This window comes from Schistocerca nitens, chromosome 2 (assembly GCF_023898315.1).
Source record: "Schistocerca nitens isolate TAMUIC-IGC-003100 chromosome 2, iqSchNite1.1, whole genome shotgun sequence".
Classification (NCBI taxonomy): Eukaryota; Metazoa; Arthropoda; class Insecta; order Orthoptera; family Acrididae; genus Schistocerca; species Schistocerca nitens.
The window spans coordinates 344,563,007-344,589,174 of record NC_064615.1 but is presented as its reverse complement, the minus strand read 5'-3'; the positions used below and the strand labels follow the sequence as shown (position 1 = coordinate 344,589,174).

The following is a 26,168-nucleotide window of genomic DNA, read 5'->3' as shown; positions in this document are numbered from 1 at the left end:
TTGATTACAGATTAAGAAGGCAGCAGCTTCTCTGCTGTGCAATATTATCCAGAAAGTGTGTCCATTCAATTAGCTTTCTTATTCACAGCTAGGATTACAAATGCAGAGGGCATTAACCTTTCAGAATCACAAATGCTTGTCAATTTTGCCAGAATAACAATAAATTCCAACATGATATTGGAAGAGCTTCTTAAAAGATAATCTTTATTTCCAATGTGGAAGATGTCATGCAACTTACGCTGCAAACACAATGAGACATTAAAATTTTAACAATTCTATTGTACATAGAAAGAAACAACTCTTTCTTGTCATCTTCACTAGCAGATACAAACTGAACACTTCCTAGATTTAGTAGATGTAACAGTAGGTATGAAAGAGGAATGCTTGTACTATACATTGTACACATGACATGTAAAATAACTTGTTAAGCTCATTATTGCCTTGATTACTGAGGGCAAGTATTTTATAAAAATTAATCTTTATTACAAGTCCTTGAGCTAATCATTTACAGCTGAAATGCCACTGTGAGAAACAAATGATACAAATAAAAATTAATAGTCATAATTTCACTGACTGCAGACACAATGGCCATATAACCACAATTTCAGCACTGTGCCAGAATAAAACTCAATTTCTCACAAATAGAAAAATCTGAAGCAATGAAGAATAGCACCAATACACTAACTGCCTTTGGCCTTGGGTGGTGGCCTGTAGACACCCACAACTACCGCATGGTCCCGTTCATAAGGTTCCAATGTTATCTGTTCTTGAGGTTTTAACTTATCCGCTTGCAGTTTCTTCACTTCTGCAGCAAATACTGCTTCTGGTTGCGCTGTTGAATCAATGCAACTTGCCTGCAAACAATATTGACCGGCAAATAGTATTTTTAAAGTACACTTTCTGTATTATACTTTTAAAATATCTCTGGAAATATATGACAATTTGGAACTTAAACATCTGCATTGTAACTGTTTCTAACACTTTTTTTATCACGTTAATGATCAATACATTAAAGGCAGTTAAAAAAACTAGCTAAACGTACTTGAAAGAGCACAATATCGATTAATTACAGTAATTACTTTAAGATTCCTTTTTGATGTTAGCATAAATGGATATATTTTGTCCTGTGTTATTGTTAAAAGCCTATTATTGATATGGGTCAGGCAATGTTGAAAGAATGGGGGAACAAAATAGCCTACTTTAATTTCTGTTTACATGTAAGAGTAATGGTTGTAACCCTATACATTGAGCATGCATAATTAAACCGCCTGCCTCCATGTCCACTCTAAGGCTGTCACAATGGTGCAGCAAGTGCTGCACCATGTGCGAACAATTGTACACAAGCGAGCACACTCGGCCCTCAGCCACTCTAATGTTCCACGATTTCTGAATACTTCAGTTAATGTGTGCCTCAATGTAACTCTCGATTTCGTGTGTTGTACTTACTACTACATCATTCAGAGTGTCTGTATTTTCCTTTATGGGGAAATGAATTAAAAGTTGGTTGGTGGGAATTCTAATATTGTGTTTGTGTAATGCTACAATATTTCTGGCGACTAGTGTGGTTTTGTACTCAGCATGTTTTGTTTAGGGTCCACTATGGCCAAAATGCTTCTTCAGTCTCTTGTTGAACAGCAGCGGGCTCTTACCAATCAGCAACAAGATCTCTCCGTGGTACTCAACCCCCACTGTTTCCTCCATACGTTGATACTGCGGACGACTGGGACACATACAAAAAACACCTTTGTCAATATTTCCAAGCTTTTGATGTGGCTGACCCCAATGTGTGTAAGGCTTTCTTTCTGTCATGGATTTTTCCTTGTGTTTACCAACTTTTGTGTCGGCCATCTCGCCTGTAGGAACCTGCAAATTTCTCATTTTGTGTGTCGGTTGCTCTCTAATCATAATTGCAAATGTACCCACGTTATTGCTACTCACATCGAGTTTTACCATTGTCAAAAGCAGCTGCAACAGTTGTACAGAGTTTGGCAACACAACTTCTTTGGCTTAGCTGTCATTGGCAGTTTGTTACTGAAGCACAGTGGAACTCATATGCTCACTCGATGGTTCGGTTCGTGATGTTATAATACGCTTGGCCCCTGATAGAGAAGTTTGTGAACGCGCTTTACAATGTGAAAATCCCTCTCTCACACAAGTTTTGAATATTACCCTGTCTTTTGAGGTATTTAGGTAAGCAGGAGATCAGATATAAGATTGATATGAAGTAGCCGGCATTACTTCTCCCCTCAGCCACCACTGGTTAGCTCATGAGGGGGAACATGACATCACAGTCGTGCAGCCGCGGTCTCCACATCGCATGGGAGAGTGCCATGCAGAACAGCAACAGCAGTCAGTGTCACAACAGCGACCATATGTTCCTCTCCCATTGTGCCCTCATTGCCTTGTTCAACACGAGTGGGCGATGTACAACAATTGTAAAAAAAAAAAAAAAAAAAAAAAAAAAAAAAAAAAAAAAAAAAATAATAATAATAATAATAATAATAATAATAATAAAAATAAAATAAAAAAATAAATTAAAAGGATCATATTGTGTTTGTGTACAACTCTCAACCTCCATCAGACATGAACACTGTTTCCCAAGTGATGACAGACCCACACATATTGAAGTAGGTTTTATGGAAAGATGTTAAAAATCAAAGTACACAAGGGTACGGCAGTGACTTTGTTAAGTTCTCAAACCTATGTGGGTCTTTTATCACTACCACTGTCCCGTCTATTGTCTGTTGATAAGTTACGACAAACAACATATACCCATACTGGGATAGTTTTCTACTCCTGTTGTGTATAAAGCAGTCATTTGGCCTTTGACCTTTCTAGGGATAGATGCCAACACTGAAAACTTACTTTGGGTTGGATGCCTTCAAAAAGTTTGGAATTTTTATTTCTAATGAAGTGCATCTGGTATTGGATAGAGTTCCATACCAGCACTTGGACGTGCTCTGTTTGGAATTTTCCTCTCTGTTTTCTGAATATTAAGGGTGTGTTACCCATTTCACGGCTCGTATAACAATGACACGAAAGGTGCGCACGTGTGGTTTTCTTTTTGCCCACCCAATCCTCATTGCTTTATGGAGCAAGCCTAAGTGGAACTCTTATCGATTTACGTCCTTGGGTGTCGTCATGCCTGTTTCATTTAGTGAATGTCTACTCCATTGGTAACTGTTGCAAAACTTAATGGCAACCTACGGCTCTGTGGCGATTTTAAAAAGTCTGTAAATTCACTGTGTATTACTGATTCCTATCTCTCATCTCATTATGATGAACACTTAGCTTGACTTTCAGGGGCCAAAGTTTTTTTAGACTTGTCCGAAGCCTACTTGCAACTGCATCTGGATGATGAGTCCAAAGATATCCTCGTACTGAATATCCCCTTGGGGCTATACCAATAGCAGCACCTGCCATTCTTTGTAGCTAGTACCCCTGCTATTTTCAATGATTTTTGGAGCAACTCTGGCCCCTGTGCCAGAAGGCATTAACTACCGGGATGCACTAACTATCTGGATGTGCTCTCCAGTTCCTAAATGGCTGAGCAGTTGCAGAACCTTCGGGCCTTATTCATGGTGCTTCAGGCAGCTGGGTTGAAATGTAATTTGGACAAATTACAATTTTTTCAGCCGTCTATCTCAGTTTTGTAGTCTCGTATGCTGGCATCGGGCAGTTATGCCAGCATGTCGAAGCCATTACAACTTTGCCGCATATTACCAATGTCAAACAGTTGCAGGCCTTTCTCAGAAACCATGGTAGCTCAGCACCTTCATGCTATCTTATTTAAAGGTGTTCCTTTCCAAATGTCATCCACCTGCAAATGTGCTTTTACACTTTTGAAACTAAAATTGCACTTCGTTCCTTGCTTGGTTACTTTCCAACCAGGCCAGCATCTTGTTTTGGCCAGAGATGCCTCCCATTATGGCCTTGGAGGTGTTCTTGCACACAAATATGTGGACAGTCCTGAACACCCTATTATTGAGTATGCTTCCAAAACCCTGAATCAGGCGTAACACCAGATAGAAAAAGAAGCCCTTGCTATTGTGTACGCACTCTCAGTTCTGAATTTCATTTGATTACTGATCATAAACCTTTGGTTTCTCTTTCCCATTTTTCAATGGTCCTTCCAGATGAAGCCACCCACCCCTGAAAGGCTGGTCTCTGTTTTTGTTGCGTTGTAACTACAAGATTCACTTTTGCCCCACAGCACAACACGCTAATGTGGATGCTCTTTCTCAGTTGCCAAATGGTTCCAATTCAGCATTTGAGCAGGATGGACTGTTGCATTTCCATTTAGATGTGGAAGCCCAAAACACTGGATGATATTCCCATTAACAGTTCCCAGATTTCGGTGGCTGTTGCGGCTGATCCTGTCTTACGCCCGATTGTTCAATTTGTCCACCACAGCTGGCTGGATAAACTACCGGGCCAAGGGTCAGATCCTTGGCTTGGATATTATTCTCCCCACCACTGCCTCTCAGTTCTGGATGGCGTGTTGCTGTTGGCTACTGAAGAGTTGGCGGCCATGTTGTGATCCCAGATGCCTTGTGGTGAGACATCATGCACCTCCTCCACCAGGACTACTGGGGTGTTTCTCATACAAAATTGCTGGCTTGCTGCCACTTGTTATTGTAGAACACTGACAATGAGATCATGCACGTTGTGTCAGCATGCCCACAGTTCTCCACTTATCAGATGGCACTACGGGCCTTTCTTTCCCTGTGGCCCATCTCCCAGTGTCCTTGGGAGCATATTCAAGCTGATATTGTGGGTCCCTTACTTAACTCCTTTTAGCATGTTGCTGCTGATACTTTCTCAGAATTTCCTTATGTGGTATGTTGTCCATCCATGTCCACAACAATGCACTCGTAAAGATTTTTTTTCCTTGGAAGGATTACTACATATGCTTGTGATGGAAAATGGCCCACAATTTGTGTCTTGGGACAAAGAGTGGTATTTGGCATGTTACAGCCTCTCCATTTCACACTCAGGCAAATGGTGACCAGAGTGGCTGAACTGTACTTTCAAAACTCAGATGAAAAAATACACCCATGTTCAGAAAAAACAGAACATCTATAATGACTAGAGATAGAATGTTCATATTCACAAGGCATTTACATATATATGTTCTGCAAAAATGATTAGTATTTGAACCACATTGGCCTGCAGGTTCAAGATCAACATCGATATCGCGGTTGTCACTATAAACCAAAGGTAACAGATCATTGTGACTTTAGCGGAAGTGCAGGATACCCCGCAGATGTACGTGCAAACTGTACTGCCAAATCAATGAGTTTGAAAGAAGATGCATTATTGGCACGAGGTAATGTGGTGCACCCATCCAGGAAATTGCTGTTTGTGTGGGACGAAGTGTTTCAGCAGTGCAACAGGTGTGTGCAGAATCCCTTGGAACATGACAAGGTGGGTCAGGTCACACCACCCTGACCACCCCCCAAGAAGATTGACATCCCATGCTAATGGCAATGCAGGACCGATCTGCATCCTCACTGGCTCTGGCGCAACAGTGGAACAGCTTAACACACTGCACACTATCAGGGGCAATAGAACATACTACCGTACATGTTCTGTGAATATGAATGTCCTATCTCCAGTTGTTCAAGATGTTTTTCGTAACATCATGCAATCTTTCCCCGAGAAAGCCCTCGATACATTCTTGAGCTCCAATACATTCATTCCAGTTGGTGAGTGTAGCCCAGCAGGGCTGCTTCACGGCTGCCAGCCCGTACGCTGCTTATCTGCTCCAACTGATGACTGGCCACCTGCTGGCACAAGCCTCACAGTGGTTCTGTCTGGGCTACACTACCTGGGCCTGCTGGTTTGGCTGGCACTGTAAATGGATACTGGCAGTCGCCCATCACTGCTGAAGCTGCTGCCTCTGAGTTGTGTGCATCTCCGATAGTTTGGTGTCCCGACACTATGACCAGCTCCAGCCACGTGTGACAAACTATGCGCTGGAGACCCTGTCGGACCTGTGGCTGCCTCCACCATCCATGCTGCAGCCCATGCCCCTTTGGCCCCTGTATCATCTTCGTTCTGGGTGCCACTGCCATCAGGTAGAGGGGTCAGCACTGGGCCACGTCCATCTATGCGGCCCCTGTTGCCATCGTTGCCATTGTCTTTTCTGCCGTCTCAATTGCCGAGTGCCTGCCTGGATATGGCACCTCCTTTACCAGTGTTCCCTTAAGGTCTCTCCCTGGGGAGTCAGCACGGCACGTACATCATTTCAGAGTGTATTCTCTTGTGACACCTGCTTCAGCAGTCGTCCACTCCCAATGAAGACACAGATGTCTTCACAGTGATTATCTTCCACCAAGGGGGAAGGAGAAGCTAAGGCGAATAATTAAATAGCGTGCTCCTCCATGGCTGGCCTGAATAAGCCACCTCACAATTGCATAGATGGTGCAGCAAGCACTGCAACCTGTGCAAACAGGTGTATATAAGATGGCGTGCCAGGCCATTGGCCACTCTAAGGTTTTGTGACTTTGGAATACTTCAGAGTTAGACTGTGCCTTAATGTAACTCTTGATTTAGTGTATTTTACTTATTACTACATCATTCAGTGTTTTTGTATTTTCCTTTACGTGGAAGCGAATTAAAAGTTGGTTGGTGGACATTCTAATATCGTGTTCGTGCAATGTTACAATATTAATAATAAATATTCCTCCATACATAACAGTACTTCTACTGTCTAGTGGAGAAAGAGAAAATTATTAACTTTTAAATAATTTACAACAAAAATGGGTTCACATATCTGCCTGCCACTTATGCCTTGTCTTTAGAGTTGACTTTTCTTCAATGCTGGAATCATCAATCTACATCCAAGTCTTTTGATTTATACTAAAGAAGGCAGAGTAGGAGTTGATGTTATCTTTCAAAATGGGAAGCACATACATGTATAGGCTAATGCCATACTGTTCTAAGATAATTAAAAGAAAAAGTGGACGTCAATGAATATTATATTGAACACGTCTAGTTGACAAATGCAGTGCTGCGACAGAGGGTCTGGAATAGGGTCATTTGATTCGTATTAAAAAATGTGACAGTAAATTGCAAATCAAACCTCCAGTAGCATAAAATACTTTGAACCACACAGAACCACAAAAAAGAGGGACATTTACATGTCACTAAAAAGACTTTTGTGACAGCAGAACATTTTAGGAGAAATGGGGCTGTCCCAAGAAAAATGCGGTGAATAATCTGGAAACACACATATGGCTTACAAGCCACCAGTGGGAAAGTTTTGTCAAACAGTTGATGTTATTTACGGGAGAGGCATCATTCGTTATACCTTTAATGTCCATATATTCTCTTACTACTGACTGATGACACCCGGAAGTACTGATTAATCTTTGGATTGTTTGTCACAGTAAAACTTCTACCAATAGATGAAAGTCATTGTGAAAAAGCCACTGTAAACCTGATCTTGGGTCCATATACTTTTCATGAATTAAGTATAGAAAAGAAAGTAATTGGTTTATCGGCCCATTGTGATGGAATGTTGACAGTAAAACATGCCAAGCAACTAGATGCAAAACACAAGATAACAAGTGTACAACATAAACCTAACCAAAAATCAATGTGTGGGAGTGTAAGGTAAAATTAAAGAGAAGCAAGGACAAGGGTGGGTAACGTGAGGGATCAGAAATCTTATTTTATAACATGAAACCATTACCTAATTCCAAGGACAGTCTACATTCAAGAATTTGAACTCCATTACCACTAGAACTGAAAAATCCTCTAGTCTCATCAAAAAAGCAAAACATATTTCAATACTATGCACAGCAGTAAAACACTCCATGAAAAAAGCAAAAACAGTCTGGAGCATCACTGAGCAACAAATACAATCAATGAGGCAAATGAAATTGTGTTTGCAGATAATAGTTGTTGCAGACGACTTAACAGTTTGTACTCACTGGCCTTCATTTTTCTGGCAGAGTTGAAGTCACAGCCTTGATGGAGTAATGTACAGAGGATAAATGCTCCCTTCCCTACATACATTCTAGTCATCCATGGCAAACATATCTGTGCCAATACCAAATCTCTCAACAGCCATATCAATAACCACCAGGGTTTTCACTCCTGCAACTAATCCACAAATCTTTTACACAAACAAACCATCCACACAGTCTTGTCTCTTTATCCATTGACGAATACAGTCCCTATTCTCTAGTATCTCAAAAGTACTCCTTTTGTCACCCAGTACACCACAGGCCTGAAAACATTACTGTGCCTAGGCTACAACTTTCTCACACACGCCTTGAATGATCTCCCTCCCTAACATCCTCCCCACACCACCTATTGTTGTATTATGTCACCCTCTCCCTCTTAACTACCTTCTCAAACCATGTGACACTGCCAGCCGAATATCCCTACCCAAACACTACCTAACTTGCAAAGCTTCGCATACCTGATGCACCCAACCACTACTGCTTATTCCAACTCAAAGCAACTTGCAAAACCACATACTCTTTTTAACAACCAACTTTTTTTTTTAAACGTAGAAGTGACCACCACTAAATTGCCTGAAGACATGACTGTTCCTCTTGGAGACATTTAGTATCTCACTGCTGAGCGTGCTATACAGCAAGACAAGGGACCTGAACGCCTGCAACAACACCTGAGCTATTTGGATACCTCCACCCAGTACTAGCTTTCCGTAAGTATGAAGATGGGAACTTACTGAACAACATATTCTTGATTCACACCATTTTCCTGGACTTAAAAACTCCCCCCCCCCCCTTTCCTCATTATTCAAGCAATTACTTTTTAACAACTCCCCCTCTTTCCTCATTGTTCACACAATTACATTTTATCTTTTCCTCTCTCTCTCCTTTTCTGCTTTTTCCTTCCCTTTCTATACTGCTAATCCCACTTTTCATTTCTTCTTCTCTTTATACAGTTTCAATTCCTACTCCTGTCTTCTTACCCTGAACCAAAGCTGGAACAGCAGTGTTTATACATGTACTTCCTTTGATGACTTTCCCTCTCTGATGCCTCCATCTTTCATCTTAGTCTCAACTCTTCCTTACAACAGTGGGCCCTTCTCACTTGTGGGTCTGAATAGTTTGCACTCCTTTCCAAACCTATCCTGCACTTACCCATGAGAAATGAACATACTGAAAGCTAGAGGTAGTTTTCCTTCTTTTATTCTTAAGTGTTTCTGTTGGGAATATCAGCTCCTGATTGTAGACACTGGCAGCCATTCTTATTTTATATTTTTCTCAGTTGAATTTTTGATTTTGATGAAATGCAATTTTGCAAATACGAAGAGTATCTCCAGCACGAGCTAAGACTGGCTATAGAGGTAAGCTAAATTAAATAGCTGTGGTCTTTTGAGATTACCCTTTTTTTATCCTTTTCCTCTTTTTTGTATAGCTTCCTTTCAGAGGAAAATGTCCATTCCTGTCAGGGTGTAAAAAAGCACACAATTGCAAGTTTGTTCAAGAAATTTCGACACCAACTGTACTGTCTGGAGGGGAATCTTACTTAACCATACACAGGATACCATTACAAGGGTATGAGTCCAGATTTTTGCAATTTTAATTATATTATTTTATAGCTGCACTCACTCTGTTGTTATCAACGTGCATCTTTCAACCCCACCCACAATCTTATCTACAAACTTTTTTCACTTAGTCTTGGTAACATTCCCCATTACCTTTTACTTTAGAAAGCCTTTACTTCACACATTTTTTTATCAGAGATCTTACACTATTTTGGATTACCTCACCCCATGAGTTTTCTAAGTTTTATTTGTACAAAGCTCCTCAACGCCGGTTCTTCATTGCAGACTTGCTATTTTTCCTCAACATAACACATTATTGCCTGAAAACATGGTTTCCTTTCCAAATAAACCACTGTTGCACATTAAACAACATTTGACATCCAATAACATATCTCAATGCCACGTCCACTGCTCAACAGAGCACTAGGGCACCCACAGATTGTGAAACTTTATTTATATTTGTATAATTAGAGCACACAAAAATAAGGCCTATTTGCAGAAGATTCTTTCTTCCTTGGACATTCATTCAGAAAGTCCATGTCTTTTGCGTCTTATTTCTCTATTCCATCCTACACAGTACGGCACTGGAGTCTTAAAACACAGTCAAAATTCAAGATGTGTGCTTTAGAAGCAGGCACCTCAAATTATGTGTAATTACATTAAATTTAGGTACGAAGAGGTAAGTTGACAAGTTCAATCCCCCCCCCCCTCGACACCAACTTTCAGTGGTTGGTCACCATGTGGAATCTCCACCACAATCACTGTTTCTTGCTCGACCATCAGTTCAAGCAATGTCCAAGTTATACTGCACACACATTTGTTGCTTCCTCCCGAAAGAACTACTTATTCACTGTGTACAACAGAGTACAGTGAGTATGATAAATACCTTGATTGAAATGACGAAATGGCCACCATTCCGCAGATAATACTGTGCATTGAGAGCCACAATGCGAGCTTGATCTGGTTGAGCCACATCTGCAAAGATTGTGTCAACCATACCAACCAACATTCGGTACTTATGAGGGTGTCGGGCATCCTCAATTATGGGAATGACATTCGTACGTTTTTTTGCCATGTTGATCAGATCTCGTCCAGACCTGTGGGAGAACTCAACTGCATACACCAAACCTTCCTGTGAAAAAATTGTCACATTTAGTTGAACTAATTCACTACGAATCTCTCTCTCTCTCTTTAAAAAACACACACACACACACACACACACACACACACACACACACACACACACACACATTTCCTCACAGAGCAACCACTATATAGCAAATAAAACTATTGGTTATTTTAATTTATTTTTATCAGCTAAACTTTTATTGCTCTCTACTAGCAGCTCACAAAAACAGAAAAATAAGCAGCAAAGAAGACTCATTTCCAATAATATTAAAAAAGCTAATGCAGGCATCTTATGATTTTTTTAAGTGGATTAGGTGCTACTCACATTCCATCTGCACATGAGAAGTTTATCATACTTACCTGCTGTTTCTTGTTTCAATTCCAGGATTTCCTTCATCACAATGTTGTTGTCATGCAGCTCTCCATGCCGGTCTACATTGTGCAAACCGCATAACCTCTCCACAATTAGCACAAACTATATCCATTGAAATCTGCTTACTGTCTTCAAGCTTTGGTCTCCAATAATCTTACCCCCCCCAAACTTTCATTACCAAACTGCCAGTTCCTTCACACACCAGGATGTATCCTATCAACCGATCTCTTATTTTGCTCAAGTTGCGCCAGAAATTTCTTTCTTTCCCCAATTCGATTCAGTATTTCTTATTAGTTATCCAATCCACCCATCTAATCTTCAGGATTCATCTGTAGCACCACATTTCAAAAATCATCTTTCCTCTTCTTGTCTGAACTGCTTATCGCTCACATTTCAATTCCATACAAGGCTACTCTCACGACGACTATTTCCCGAAGTGACTTCCTAACACTTAAATTTAAGTAAGATAGTAGCAAATTCCTCTTTTTCAGAAACGCTTCTCTTGCTTTTGCCAGTCTGAAATCACAATCAGTTATTTTTCTGCCCAAATAGCAAAACTCATCTACCTTTTTCATTTCTCATTTCCTAATATAACTCCCCCCAAGCAATGACTGATTTAATTCGAATTCACTCCATTACCCTTGTTTTGCTTATGTTAATGTTCATCTTATAACCTCCTTTCAAGACACTGTCCACTCTGTTCAAATGCACTTTCAAGTCCTTTGCTATGTCTAACAGTGTTACAATGTCACCAGCAAACCTCAATATTTTTTATTTCTTCTTCCTGAAATTTTATTATCTTTCCAAATTTCCCCTGGGTTTCCTTTACAGCTCGATGCACAGATTGAATAACGTCAGTGTTAGGCTACAACTCTGTTTCACACCCTTCTCAACTACTGCTTCCCTTCTACATTCTTCAGTTCTTATAAATGCAGGCTGGTTTCTGAACAAGTTGTAGGCTAATCAACATTTTGTTCCCTGTATTTTATCTCTGCTATGTTCAAAACTTCAAAGAGTATATTCGAGTCAACACTGTGAAAAGCTTTTCCTAATCAACAAATGCTATAAAACACAAGGTTGCCTCTCTTCAACCTATCTTCTATGATAGGCCATTGACTAAGCTTTTTCTCCCATGATCCTTCAGTTCTCTGGAACCCAAATTGAACTTCCCTGAGTGCAGCTTCTACCAGTTTTTCCATTCTTCTGTAAATAGTTCATGTCAATTTTTGCACTATGTCATGACTTTTTTTAACTGCGATTTCGGTAATATTCATGCCTGTCAGCAGTACTTGCCTCGTTTGGAACTAAAATTACTACATTCTTCCTCAAGTCTGGGGGTTTCTTGCCTGCTTTGTATGTTGCCCACGAGGTGGTTCTCCCAAAGAATAATTCTGGGGGAATGTCATCTACTCCAGGGGCCTTGTTTCCACTTGGGTCTTTCATTACTCTGTCAAATTATTTTTGTAGTGTCATATTTCCTATCTTATCGTCACTTACTTCCTCTTCTTTTCTCTCCAAGATGGTTTCCCTTCTATAGACATATTATACATACCTTCCAACTTTCCCTTCTTTATTTAGTAGTGGCTGGCCATCTGAGCTTTTGGTGTTCATGCAGTTGCTTCCCTTTTCTCCATGGTTATTTTTAATTTTTTCCAGTTTATGGACACTTCTATGGCCTTTCATCTGTTCTCAAACCATTCCTGTTCAGCCATTTTGCACTTTCTGTCCATCTCACATTTTAAACATCGGTGTTCCTTTTCCCTGCTACATTTGCTGTGTTTTTACTATCACAATACTTTTAATAACTGAACTATCTTCTTTGTATGCAGGGAATGCAACAGATAACGATGACTTATTACAAACCAAAACCAGTTGGCACTTGATGACAAAAATAAGAATGAAATAATATGGGAAAATACTATTAATCATGAACAAAAATTAAGTAAAAAGTAGCAAGTGAAATCGATGTAGTAGAGAGTGTTAACTTTACTAATTTAGCAAATTTCTTAAGAAGATAAACACTCATGAAGCAATTTTACCATACATAATTTGTGTGCTGGAGTGATAACACACTTGTTGCTACAATAAATAATATAGTTTAGTATATTGTCAGATATTGAATTGACTGCCAGCCTGCCACTCAAGCACAGCATAGGCAACATATATAAAACCCACCTCTACGACTGTAGTTGAGAATTCCTAATTCATGGGGGCACTTCATAACTGAACAAATTCATGCAGGCACTGAATTTTGCACATTGCCACATGATGTGCAGATCGACAACAATGTAAATGTGGGATTTTTTTAATGTAAGTTGAACTGCAGTTCTCCCTCCTTTATTCACGATATTTTAATTTCCAATCAAGATTGTAATAAATTAATGAGTCATCTAACACTGGAGAGGTTAATCACATCTCAATGCTGGAGGGACTTGTACCCAGCCAAGCAATCTACTTCAATTGGCTACTGCTTTTCAAAAGCTGACATCTAATGGCTGTTTATTGCCCTTGAAATCAACAAAACTGTGATATAAATTAAAATGGACAAAGCAATATCAACTAGGCATAATTGGTTCCAAGTGTCAAAAGAAGCCTGGAGAGGCATGCTGCACCTTTTTATGTTTAATTTTGTTAGTAAAACTCTAGACTAGATAGGCCAGATAAACATGCTAAGTTAACATGTGGACAGTGGCCACGAGTAATGATTTGATGTGATTCGTATTAAAGATACTAAGAACGTTGAAAGACCAAACATAGAGCTCTGACAATGACATTTATATATATCAGAAGATTTTTAGATTTTGCTATGTACTAAAGCACAGTTATACCAGTTGATAATGGTCACACTACGGAATTAACAGTGCAAATAAATAACTATTACTGTTAAAGGTGACTATGATGTCATTTACAAAATTGTACATGGCTGTAAACATCAACCACAAGAAGTTAATTAATTTAGTGCGTGTTCCTTCCATCTGTTATCTGCCAATGAGAAGCGTTTCTTTCCACCATGGCTCTAAATGAGCACTATTTACAAAGAGTCATACCTAGTGTTGTTACTGTCAAAGTAGCATAATGAAAACGTGTGTCAAGAAAAAGAACAAATCCTCTAAGTGGGGCAGAATACATGCACAATTAGGGCAGAAATGTGGACTTTCACCACTCTTTCCTATTATTTATATGAATAAAATCATCCAAGAGCGGAGAAAAATGCCACACAGCTTCATTCAATTCAAAGAAACACAAAGCTTAATGTTTTATTTTTTGCAGATGATTTAGCTCTCATAGCATTATCAGAGGCTGACCTACAGCATATCTTACAGGTTATATCTAAGAAATATAGCATGGACATAAACACCGAAAAGAACAAAATTATGGCTTCCTATGGAAAGTACACAGAGTACAATGGAACATCTGTTTCACAAATAAAATTCTAGAAAGAATGAACACATTCAAACATTTTTCCTATAAATATCTTATAAGGAAGAAACACTTAGTTGAAAAATACTATGTATTCAACAACTATGGGAATCATTTATGTTTTAATGAAATCTTCCGTAGTCCACAAGCACACAAGAATACTCCTTTATAAAATCTTAACAAGACCTGTGCTATGGCAACGAAGCCAGGGCAACCAAGGCAAAAGATGCGAAAAGAGTCACCTGTAAAATGAAACTCTTGAAACGTGTAGCTTTTACACCAAATGGGATCACAAAAGGAATGAAGATGTGTTGAAACCTCATATGGAACCCGTTGCACATTATATTCAAAACTACCAAAACAACTGATGAGAATATCTACAACAAATGAGTTCAAAGAGGGCTTTGAAATCAATGATACATTACCATCCTAACAGTGTAAAACTGCTAGGCCAACAAACGAAAAATTGGCAGGAGACCTTCTCGATGAGACTATAACAGGTCAAGAGGGCAAACACTTGGAAGGAAGGTAATGAAGATAAGTATAAGTATCGCTGACATAACTTATTTGACAACACTATGCTTGATGCACATGGTTGCCAACAGTTCAGCTCACTTATGTTCAAAAGAAGAGATATGGCTGCAATTTCACAACAGTATTATTTGACCATAAAAATTGCGATGCGAGTGCCAAATATAATGATAGCCAAATAATTCTAATCACTGTTAACTAAGGACTTGGACTACAGTGGAACTTTGGGGAAAAAAATAGGATTTGCACCATCGACAAAATAAAATAAACAACACACATTTCCTTGTATGTTCATCACCTCAGCCATTGTATATTTGGTAGCCAATGTGAATGTTTCGCAAATAATAATAGTGCACAGTTTTAACAAAAAAATTGAGAATTCCACTGCAAATCAACAAAAGTATGTTAATGGTAAATAAAACAGCATAATTTGCATCTCTGATGGTATGATTTCAGGTTTCCAAGCAAGTAACAATTTGACTTTTGCAAACAGTATTTCAATAACTGACAGTGGTCATTAAGAGTGAGTGTGTGTGTGTGTGTGTGTGTGTGTGTGTGTGTGTGACTGGAATTCATAACAACAGCCACAAAAAATATGCACTTATTTATAATGTATTACATAACTGCATGTAACAATTTATCTGAGATTTAACATACAGGAGAGCAGAGCATAAAAACAACTGGCTTTGTCCAACAGCGAAGGAAGGAAAAAAATTACACAGATAAAACATTATTAACAAAAATTATCTGCATAAGCTCAATTAATTTAAATATAATGTGAGATAAAATGCAATTCTACATATTTCAGCATACACTAATACATACCGGTCCAACAACATCAGATACATGGGATACAGTTGTTCCTGAAGCAGCACCTAAGTAGAGTACTTTGCTTCCTGGTGGCATGTGGATTTGATCAACACCTCCCAATATAGCAGCCGCAAGCTTCGAGCGAAATGGATTCCATACTCTGTACTCAATCTTTGTTTCTCCTTCCTGAAAACAACGCAAGCTGCATGAAAGAAGAATAAGAAATAAATAATGAAGGCATATGAAATTCCATCTTCAACAGAAGTTTACCTTATCCAAAGGCAGGAAATAAGGTCAGAACACCTTGCATGAAAATTTGTGCAACTTATCTGCTTGGATTTCCCCAGTCCAGCTGCTTTTGCCAGCATAATTCTGAACTTTTTGTGCATGATGTTATCTTAAGGCATAGCCAGTTGGACCAAGACCAAAATACTGTGTCTTCATAACAAATATTGCACCTGCTTCTACTGCATTTTAATATCTCCAATGCAAAGTCCTCATCCAATGTTCCATTTTGATGTATCATCAAAATGCACCTCAAATTACAAACAGAAATTAGCCAGTAATTCACTATTATGCAAACACCATTAGCACGTAAGGAACAAGCTGGCAAGGCTTTTGTGAAACTATTGCCAGATGCTGACATTTATGTTACTGTACTCTAGTTCATTCTAGTGAGACGTCTACAAATTTAGCAAGACTTCACTACCATGGCTAGAAATCTCAGTACAAGCAAAATGTTCTTCAACACTATCAAATCATTAATATTAATGTCAATGAATCATCAAGCTACTAAAGAGAGATTTAGGTACAGGACTTCATGGCAAAAGTTCAGAGATTATATTCATTCCCTTTTGTCGTAAGTAGTGGATGTTCGCCTGACCCTCTTAGGTGCAGCTAGTCGGGCACTCTAGAAGCCCGTAACAGCTGTACTCCATAGAACCATAGAAACCACATCCCAAACCTACGCTACACAGAGTCAACCAAAGAAGGAATACAGGTTAATGGAAACTATCTCTATCACACTAATTTCGCTAATGACACTATATTTGTTTCCTTCCTCTAGTGCACATTAACTCAAAATAATAATTACTGAATTGAACAAGTTCACTGTATCTATTTGAAAGTAAACTGAATATCACTCATAAAAAAATCTAAAATAAAGTACAATGAACAAAATGGAAAGGTAAAGTACAAAATAACAACTCAATAACATAACACATCTTCCTTCCCCTTCAACCCTTCTACCGCTGTCCTGCCACCGTTTGGTGAGTAGGCCTTTCTATCTATTCAGTTACATTATACTGTCAAAAACTGATTATTCTTGTTGTTTTAAAATAACAATTAAGTTGTAGGTTCTCTTGACCGGTTTTTGTATTTAGGGTAGATGAAGAGGACTGGATGTACAGCAAAAAGACATATGTGTAAAAGCAAAAATAGACTAGTGTTCTGATACAAAAATGTGATTTTGAAAAATAAGTTTTGGAAGTTTTGAAAATGTAAGCCTACAATTAGTCTGTATTACCAGTTTAGAATTACAACAGTGAGAACTGGGATTTATGGTTGCTCAGCAAACAATGGATAGATGAATGATAACTACTAGGAGAGGGGGACAGAGAGAGAGAGAGAGAGAGAGAGAGAGAGAGAGAGAGAGAGAGAGAGAACAATAAACAAATTTAAGAGACTGGATGGAAGACATAATTGCAGGCATAACCAGAAGGAAAGCATATTGTGGGATGAATGGGTGGACCAAGAAAGATCTTTTCTGAATTGCTAGAAGAAACAAAAGAATTCATGTAAAGTGAGTATTGCTTCAAAGTTTCAACTACAGTAAAACAGGCTTACACTTTCTCTGTTAACAAAACGTTTTTTAGCATTCACTGTAGTTAAATTATGTTTGTTTGGTATAATGGGTACCTATCATGAGTATGTGAGCAATATGTTTAACTGGTTTCCTATGGAAAAGGTGATCACATGAATGAAAGGGTGGGGAATGCAGTGTCCTTGGATAGGGCAGACGAAGCCAATGATGATGATAGTATCATAGGGCGGTGATTAGAAATCTTGTGACAGTAGTGGAATGGATGGTAAAGAAAATCACTACAGTGGTGACAGTGATGACACTGATATTTAGAATGATACTGCATTTCAATTTATGACAGTCTGTCATTTGATAGGCTAGTCCGCCAAGTACTTTTTGTGCTTCTATGCACACGCCACGGTCTATCAAGGTTTTGTTTTTGTGTGTTGTGTTGTTTGGGGAAGGAGACCAGACAGCGAGGTCATCGGTCTCATCGGATTAGGGAAGGAGGGGGAAGGAAGTCGGCCGTGCCCATTGAAAGGAACCATCCCGGCATTTGCCTGGAGCGATTTAGGGAAATCATGGAAAACCTAAATCAGGATGGCTGGACGCGGGATTTAACTGTTGTCCTCCCGAGAGGGGAGAGAGGAGGAGAGAGAGCAGGAGAGAGAGGAGGAGAGAGGAGAGGGTTTTAAGGGCGCACGACAGCAAGGTCTTCAGCGCCCGCTCAGTAACAGATTGAGATGGGTGTTAAGAAAATACTCAGAACAATAAGATAAAACAGAACGTAAGACACGGGAAACTAGCTTGGAAAAATATGTGCCTACCCACACCGAAGCGTGGGACAAAGCATGCCGCCAGCAGTAAAACATGAGCAATGCAGGAAGAAAGTGGTAGAGGGAGCTAAAACAATATAGCACATGGTAGTGGCTGGCTGACCGCAAGGAAAAAGGGAGGAGCCAGTCACTTTCCAATACACTAAAACCTACAGCCTAAGAATTTAGGCCAGAGTCCAGACACATCAAAAAACTTTAAAACCCTAGACACACATGTCTCATCATTAGCTAAAACACAGGGCAGATCCCCATCAACTTTTGCTTCTACCCTTGCATCACGATATAAAATGCAGTCTGTTAAAATGTGCCGGACAGAGATGTGCACACCACAAACATCACAAATTGGGGGATCCTCCTGCCGTAATAGAAAACGATGTGTCAGAGAACAGTGCCCAATCCGAAGACGCGTGAGGGTCACTTCTTCCCGCCTGAGCACCCGGCAGGAGGTATGCCACGGCCGAGTTGTTGAATTCACCAACCGCCCACAGTTTATTGGCCGTCACCGCCAGCCATTCTTCCTCCCACAACTCCATGCACTTCTTGTGGAGTGCAGAAATGACAGACTGCAAGGGAATAGGAGACTGGACCACATCCTGCTCTCTATTTTTGCAGGCCTCCTTGGCAGTCCGATTGGCCTGTTCATTGCCCCATATTCCAACATGACCAGGTACCCAGCAGAAGGACACCTCCTTACCCCGCCGTTGGAGCGAGTACAGCTGGTCATATATCAGCTGGACCATCTCCTCAGTAGGGTACAGATTCTGCAATGATTGTAAGGCACTAAGAGAATCGGAGCAGAGGAGAAATCGATTGCCCCAAACATGATTCATCCGCTCCAGTGCCTTCAGGATCGCGTGGAGCTCCGCTGCGAAAACGGTATATTCATCAGGGAGGCGAATCCGGGTAACATGATCAGGGAACACTACAAAACAGCCAATGAAATTCTCCTGTTTGGAGCCATCAGCGTAAACGACAGTAAAACCATGATGCGCATCTAAAATGTTAAAAAACTGATACTGGAATGTAAAATCTGGTGTACTATCTTTCTTAAAATTAGTCAAATCTTAAATAAGTCTGGGTCTCCGGAGGAGCCAAGGTGGAAATCTGCTCCAACCGAGATGGAAAACATGAAGACCAGCCATATCCAACGCAGAGAGGCAATCCTGTGCGTGAATCCCATAGGGCCGCGTCACTCGTTGCTTGTTATGAAATAGCCGTGCCAGAGGAAGCTGAGCAATGGTATGGTATGCAGGTGTGTATGGTGTGGACAAAGTTTTATACGCCGGGCGCACTGTAAGTAGCCGCCACCGCATATGAAGTGGCAGTTCACCAGCCACTGCACAGAGGCTTGGTATGGGGCTAGTTCTGAATGCCCCAGTGGCCAACCGAATCCACTCATGGTGCACAACGTCCAACATCTTTAAGTAAGAAGGCCTCGCAGACCCATACACCGTGCACCCATAATCGAGCGGAGATCACACAAACGAATTGTAAAACTGGTGCAGACAAGTCCTGTGGGCTCCCCATGTACTGTGGCTAAGACACTTTAAAATACTTAAAGACTTAAGTGACCGTCGTTTCAGGTCTTTAAGATGAGGTAACCACATAAGCTTCAAATCAAAAATGAGCCCCAGGAATCTACCCGTGTCTTTAAAAGCGAGGACAGTGTCCCTTATCCTCAACTCAGGAAAGGTTAAAATCGAATGAGAATGGTGAAAAAGAATACACACGGACTTCTCGGTGGAAAACTTAAAACCACTCTTCTGCGTCCAGTCATCCAAACGTCTAAGAGTAAGCTGCAACTGACGCGTTGTCGTCAAAACAAAGAGAAATCATCCACAAACAAGGAACACTGGACAGGACTTTTCACAATGGAGGTAATGCTATTAATGAGAGTCCAGTGTCTAACCACTGCGCCACCTTGCTCTGTTTTTGTTTTTGGACGAACTGTTAAAGAAACCTCAGAGAGGCCCATAACATTATAAAGATTTTATACATAAGAAATATATTCCACTTTAAAAAACTCAGGACGGTCTGACACCTCAAACAATATGATTCAAGTCACAAATTTTTCTTTAACCACATTCTTCAGAAAGTAGAATGTATAATGTAAACAAACATTAACACACCAACAGAAAATATAAACATATTGAATGGATATTTTATCCTCGTCTTCCATTAAAAATGCAGATATACTGGTTTTTCATAGGCTGAAATAACTTTGTACACATTAACTTTTTTTTAAATACACTCCTGGAAATGGAAAAAAGAACACATTGACACCGGTGTGTCAGACCCACCATACTTGCTCCGGACACTGCGAGAGGGCTGTACAAGCAATGATCACACGCACGGCACAGCGGACACACCAGGAACCGCGGTGTTGGCCGTTGAATGGCGCTAGCTGCGCAGCATTTGTGCACCGCCACCGTCAGCCAGTTTGCCGTGGCATACGGAGCTCCATCGCAGTCTTTAACACTGGTAGCATGCCGCGACAGCGTGGACGTGAACCGTATGTGCAGTTGACGGACTTTGAGCGAGGGCGTATAGTGGGCATGCGGGAGGCCGGGTGGACGTACCGCCGAATTGCTCAACACGTGGGGCGTGAGGTCTCCACAGTACATCGATGTTGTCGCCAGTGGTCGGCGGAAGGTGCACGTGCCCGTCGACCTGGGACCGGACCGCAGCAACGCACGGATGCACGCCAAGACCGTAGGATCCTACGCAGTGCCGTAGGGGACCGCACCGCCACTTCCCAGCAAATTAGGGACACTGTTGCTCCTGGGGTATCGGCGAGGACCATTCGCAACCGTCTCCATGAAGCTGGGCTACGGTCCCGCACACCGTTAGGCCGTCTTCCGCTCACGCCCCAACATCGTGCAGCCCGCCTCCAGTGGTGTCGCGACAGGCGTGAATGGAGGGACGAATGGAGACGTGTCGTCTTCAGCGATGAGAGTCGCTTCTGCCTTGGTGCCAATGATGGTCGTATGCGTGTTTGGCGCCGTGCAGGTGAGCGCCACAATCAGGACTGCATACGACCGAGGCACACAGGGCCAACACCCGGCATCATGGTGTGGGGAGCGATCTCCTACACTGGCCGTACACCACTGGTGATCGTCGAGGGGACACTGAATAGTGCACGGTACATCCAAACCGTCATCGAACCCATCGTTCTACCATTCCTAGACCGGCAAGGGAACTTGCTGTTCCAACAGGACAATGCACGTCCGCATGTATCCCGTGCCACCCAACGTGCTCTAGAAGGTGTAAGTCAACTACCCTGGCCAGCAAGATCTCCGGATCTGTCCCCCATTGAGCATGTTTGGGACTGGATGAAGCGTCGTCTCACGCGGTCTGCACGTCCAGCACGAACGCTGGTCCAACTGAAGCGCCAGGTGGAAATGGCATGGCAAGCCGTTCCACAGGACTACATCCAGCATCTCTACGATCGTCTCCATGGGAGAATAGCAGCCTGCATGCTGCGAAAGGTGGATATACACTGTACTAGTGCCGACATTGTGCATGCTCTGTTGCCTGTGTCTATGTGCCTGTGGTTCTGTCAGTGTGATCATGTGATGTATCTGACCCCAGGAATGTGTCAATAAAGTTTCCCCTTCCTGGGACAATGAATTCACGGTTTTCTTATTTCAATTTCCAGGAGTGTAGATAATGCTCAGGAAAAATAACTTGGCCCATGTACAGAATCAATTCTTGTCATAGCTGCTAAGGAAGTCCACCCGTTTGTGGCCATCTTAGCTGTTCCTGTGACAACCCTTTCCCTTGATACTTTTAGTCTGAAACTTCTGAACTTAAATGACTATATTATGCAAGATAAGTGCTTCAGTTAGTTGAACTGCACCTTTCATACTGTAGAGCTGCCATTTACAATGAACCCCCCCACCACTCACTACCACTACCACTGTACCTTTTGCTAGCATGCTATCTGCACAGATACACTAAGTTATTTGTGCACACACTATGCAATTGGCACTGGAATATGGGAGTCATAATTAATACAATGTGGTACTTATCTGTAATCTTCTGGCTAGCGAACTTTGGCCTTTGTAAAGCAAACAGAAGAAAAATAACTACCTATAAAACTAAACTCATCACAAAAATGCCGCTAAAATCACATATAGGTAGAAACTGATTTATCTGCCATGTAGCACTGAACTTATGTACAAATAAAAACTCGCAAGTATTTTAACTGACAGAATCAGAACTTCTGTACTTTCGTTAAAGCGAAGAAAGCATAAAGGAAATGCGATTTTTCCATAATTAATGAGGATATGGGTTTATTTAACAACACAATACTGCAGCAATAGAGTTACAATGTCATTAACATGATAAAGATAAGTGCCTTAAAAATGACTTGTGGTTCATACCACTAATCATACGGAAAAAAAGGAAGTAATGGGACTGCTATGGGAATATTCTTGTTATTAAAACCTTCAAACGTATGAGGTACTTGAAAATATTACTCTAAAGTTGGAAAACAGGCATTTTTGATCAAGGAAATAACTGCAATCTCACATAAAAGTGTGTGTGTGTGTGTGTGTGTGTGTGTGTGTGTGTGTGTGTGTGTGTGTGAGAGAGAGAGAGAGAGAGAGAGAGAGAGAGAGAGAGAGAGTGTGTATGTGTGTGAGTGAGGAGAGTAATACACCCCCCCCACCCCCATGGATTAGCTTTCCAAAAGATCTACATAACTTTAATAAACAACATGACCCAAGCCACCACATACAAGAAATAAGACATAATACACTAAACATACAGTCAGCACCTACAACTGTAGAATACTAGATGTGGTTTTTTCCCCAAATATGTCATGATTTAAATACTGCGATACTTGAGGGTATGGTTAGACTTGGATGTAATAGCACAAGTGCAATTACTGCAACTGAAGCTGTACATTAATATTCTTCACTGTCACAAACATTTGCTGGGTTTTCTTTTTTGCAAATAGGTTTCTATTTCCCATGAGCAGTTGGGTCATTTTTGGTTGCCTCTCAAATTTTTTTAAATACAGTTTATTGTGCTACAGTGGCAGGAGGTCCAATAAAGGTATATAAAAATGCTACTGTCACCCAAATGCTACCTCCAAAAGCTGCAATCAGAAGAACAGAAAAGGGTGACTGTTCAGCTGTGTAGTGACTACTTGCAAATTTTTTATCTGCCCAGATACTGAAATAATTTTTTTAAATCGAATTACTAACGTATCACAATTAAATGAATACATACCTATATCATCTATCATGATGACCAAAAAGAACATAAGCTTATTTTCAACGCCACAAACAGATTCATTATTTGGGAATGTCCTACAGATTTACATTAATTATGCATGAACATTTAACATAGCTCACAAATCAAGTTTATAAGAAATGTTGAATATTATTTTCTTGTTTTGGCAACAGCACTGCAAGACTGTTTTAAAAACTACATGGTATGTGAATTCTGATTTTATTACATGCGCTACAGACTTTACTTAAAATTTGGATACTACAGCTCTCCTATGATTAAAATCCAACAAATACAAAAATTAAATAAATACCAACCTCAACTGCAATTCTTTTCTCTCCATACACTGATTCACCAGGCACCATATTCTTTGTGACCAGAGCATCTTCTTTCCCTCTTGCTATAAACACACCCTCATGTCGATGTGGTTCGATTATAACTGTCTTGCCTCCCTTAAAACCACCTAGGAAATTGGAAACAACATGAACAAACACTCCAAATGGAGTGGTAGGATATATACCAGTCTGCCAGGCTAATGGAAACTTATGTGACGCTTTGCAGCAAACACAAAAAAATTCATTGCTTTACAATACGTCCAAATGGTTAATTACTCTGATGCAGGTATGTAATTCCATTTAAACACATATCCAGAACACTTAAGAAGTAACAACATTTAAGAATATGAAAATATAATAATTCATCAGCTGAATTTAACAACTTAAGTAAAAAGTTAGCACCCACAATTTAAGGAAATGAGATCATTATCTGAAAGACACAAAATGACACGGTATTAAAACATGTCAAATTGCCAAATGAGAAAACTCACAAAAATTGAAATGATTTAAATGCTCATGTTTAACCTTCGAGTGATTAAAAAAATAAATAAATAAAATACTCTATACTCACCACCACCCCTACCACCTCTTCCTCCGCGGCCTCCTGGACTGCGACCAAAACCACCTCGCCCTCCACCTCCACGGCCACCCCCTCTACCACCAAAACCACCACCGCCGCCGCCACCTCTTCCACCAAAGCCACCTCCACCACCTCTTCCACCAAAGCCGCCTCGTCCACCACCTCTTGGAGAAAAACCTGCAACAGTTGTGCATTACAGAAATAAATATCTTCCTTACTGACAAATATTTATGAGCTGTGAAGGTTTCAGCAGCCAGCATGTAACACAGATAAGAGTTCTTTTAATACACATATCACAGAAAAGTAGCACACATGTGTGGCAGAATCAGTCATTTACTAATAACCAGGATTCAAACAGTTGGCAGGAAGTTCACGGATCAAAGCCCCAGCAGTCTTTCTCCTCCAAGACTGTGAGTAGTTAGGGCCTACATAGAAAGAACCTTATCCATCATTATTTAGTGCAACTCATAGTTCTTTCTCCACAAAATATCACAACATTTAAATCAATATTTAGAATATAATAATCCACATTTCTGTAAAATATTTAGGTCTGTACATTTCATTGGAAATTTTGAGAGCAATAAAATTATTTTGCTGCATGTTTCAATCAAATAAATATTCCACATGGCATTCAATCGATATTTTGTGGTTAACAGAAATAAACTAAGCACTAAACATCATTTAAGCATTAAAATTCCGTATAAAAATGCCATACCTAACTTATTTCGCGAAATTAAGTACACTGAGATGTAATAATGCATGATTTATAAAAAAAAAACTCATGCTGGTATCATGGGACAAGCTGTAGGCACCTTATAGCCTGTACACTATCTTTAGAAGTTTGTTATAAATAATCAAAGTTCCAACAGAAACGTACACAAATACTGAACGGAGAAATTCAATGAGGGAAGGAAAAAATTAGTTTATCCACAAGAAGTTTTGATGACTTACGCCGTAATGTAAACATTCCTGTACATAAACAGTTCACTTTACAAAATAAACAAAATGGATCAAGTGGAATGCAAACTACCATCATGTAAACATTACACAGTGAATCTTACTCCACACTAGATGTTTAACACATCAAACGATTGAGTCGGCGTCAGTCTGTTGGAAACAGCAATATTCAAAATTAATGAAAACTTTACAACAACCTCAGGCGGATGTAATTTAATATTTTGGTTTGTTTCCAGCTTCAAAATTTTGAAATATGTGTACAAGGAACTCACACTCTGACCAGCATAAATGTTCGCAATTTTCTTCGACAATTAATCCATATACTCAAGCCTATACATGTGGAAATAAAATAAACTTTTAGTGTCGGGGGAATCTATGTGCTCAATGACACAAATGTTTGCCGGCGAACACGTGGTGTTATTTAGACACTTATGAAACGTATTTACTGGGTGAAATGAAGTGTAATTACCTGGTCTGCCCATTGCGAAACTAGTAACTAATGTTGCAGCGCATATAGCGCAGTAATGCAAAACACTTAACACTTATAAACAACGATTCCACGTTTCACGCTTCACAAGCTACCTCCCGCCGGCCAAAGTACATCATCAAAGTTCGGCCGTGGAGCCA

The 26,168-nt window shown here is 40.3% G+C and overlaps 1 protein-coding gene across 1 annotated transcript; it reads right to left on the bottom strand.

Moving 5' to 3' along the window:
• Nucleotides 1-175: 175 nt before the first annotated feature.
• On the bottom strand, nt 176-26,168 carry LOC126236154 (rRNA 2'-O-methyltransferase fibrillarin). Its single transcript, XM_049945240.1, has 6 exons — nt 26,011-26,168; nt 24,576-24,761; nt 23,987-24,132; nt 15,810-15,980; nt 10,419-10,664; nt 176-854 (listed from the first exon to the last, which is right to left on the bottom strand). Exons 1-6 carry the CDS (start codon nt 26,021-26,023, stop codon nt 681-683), a joined length of 936 nt encoding a protein of 311 aa, XP_049801197.1. The 5' UTR covers nt 26,024-26,168; the 3' UTR covers nt 176-680.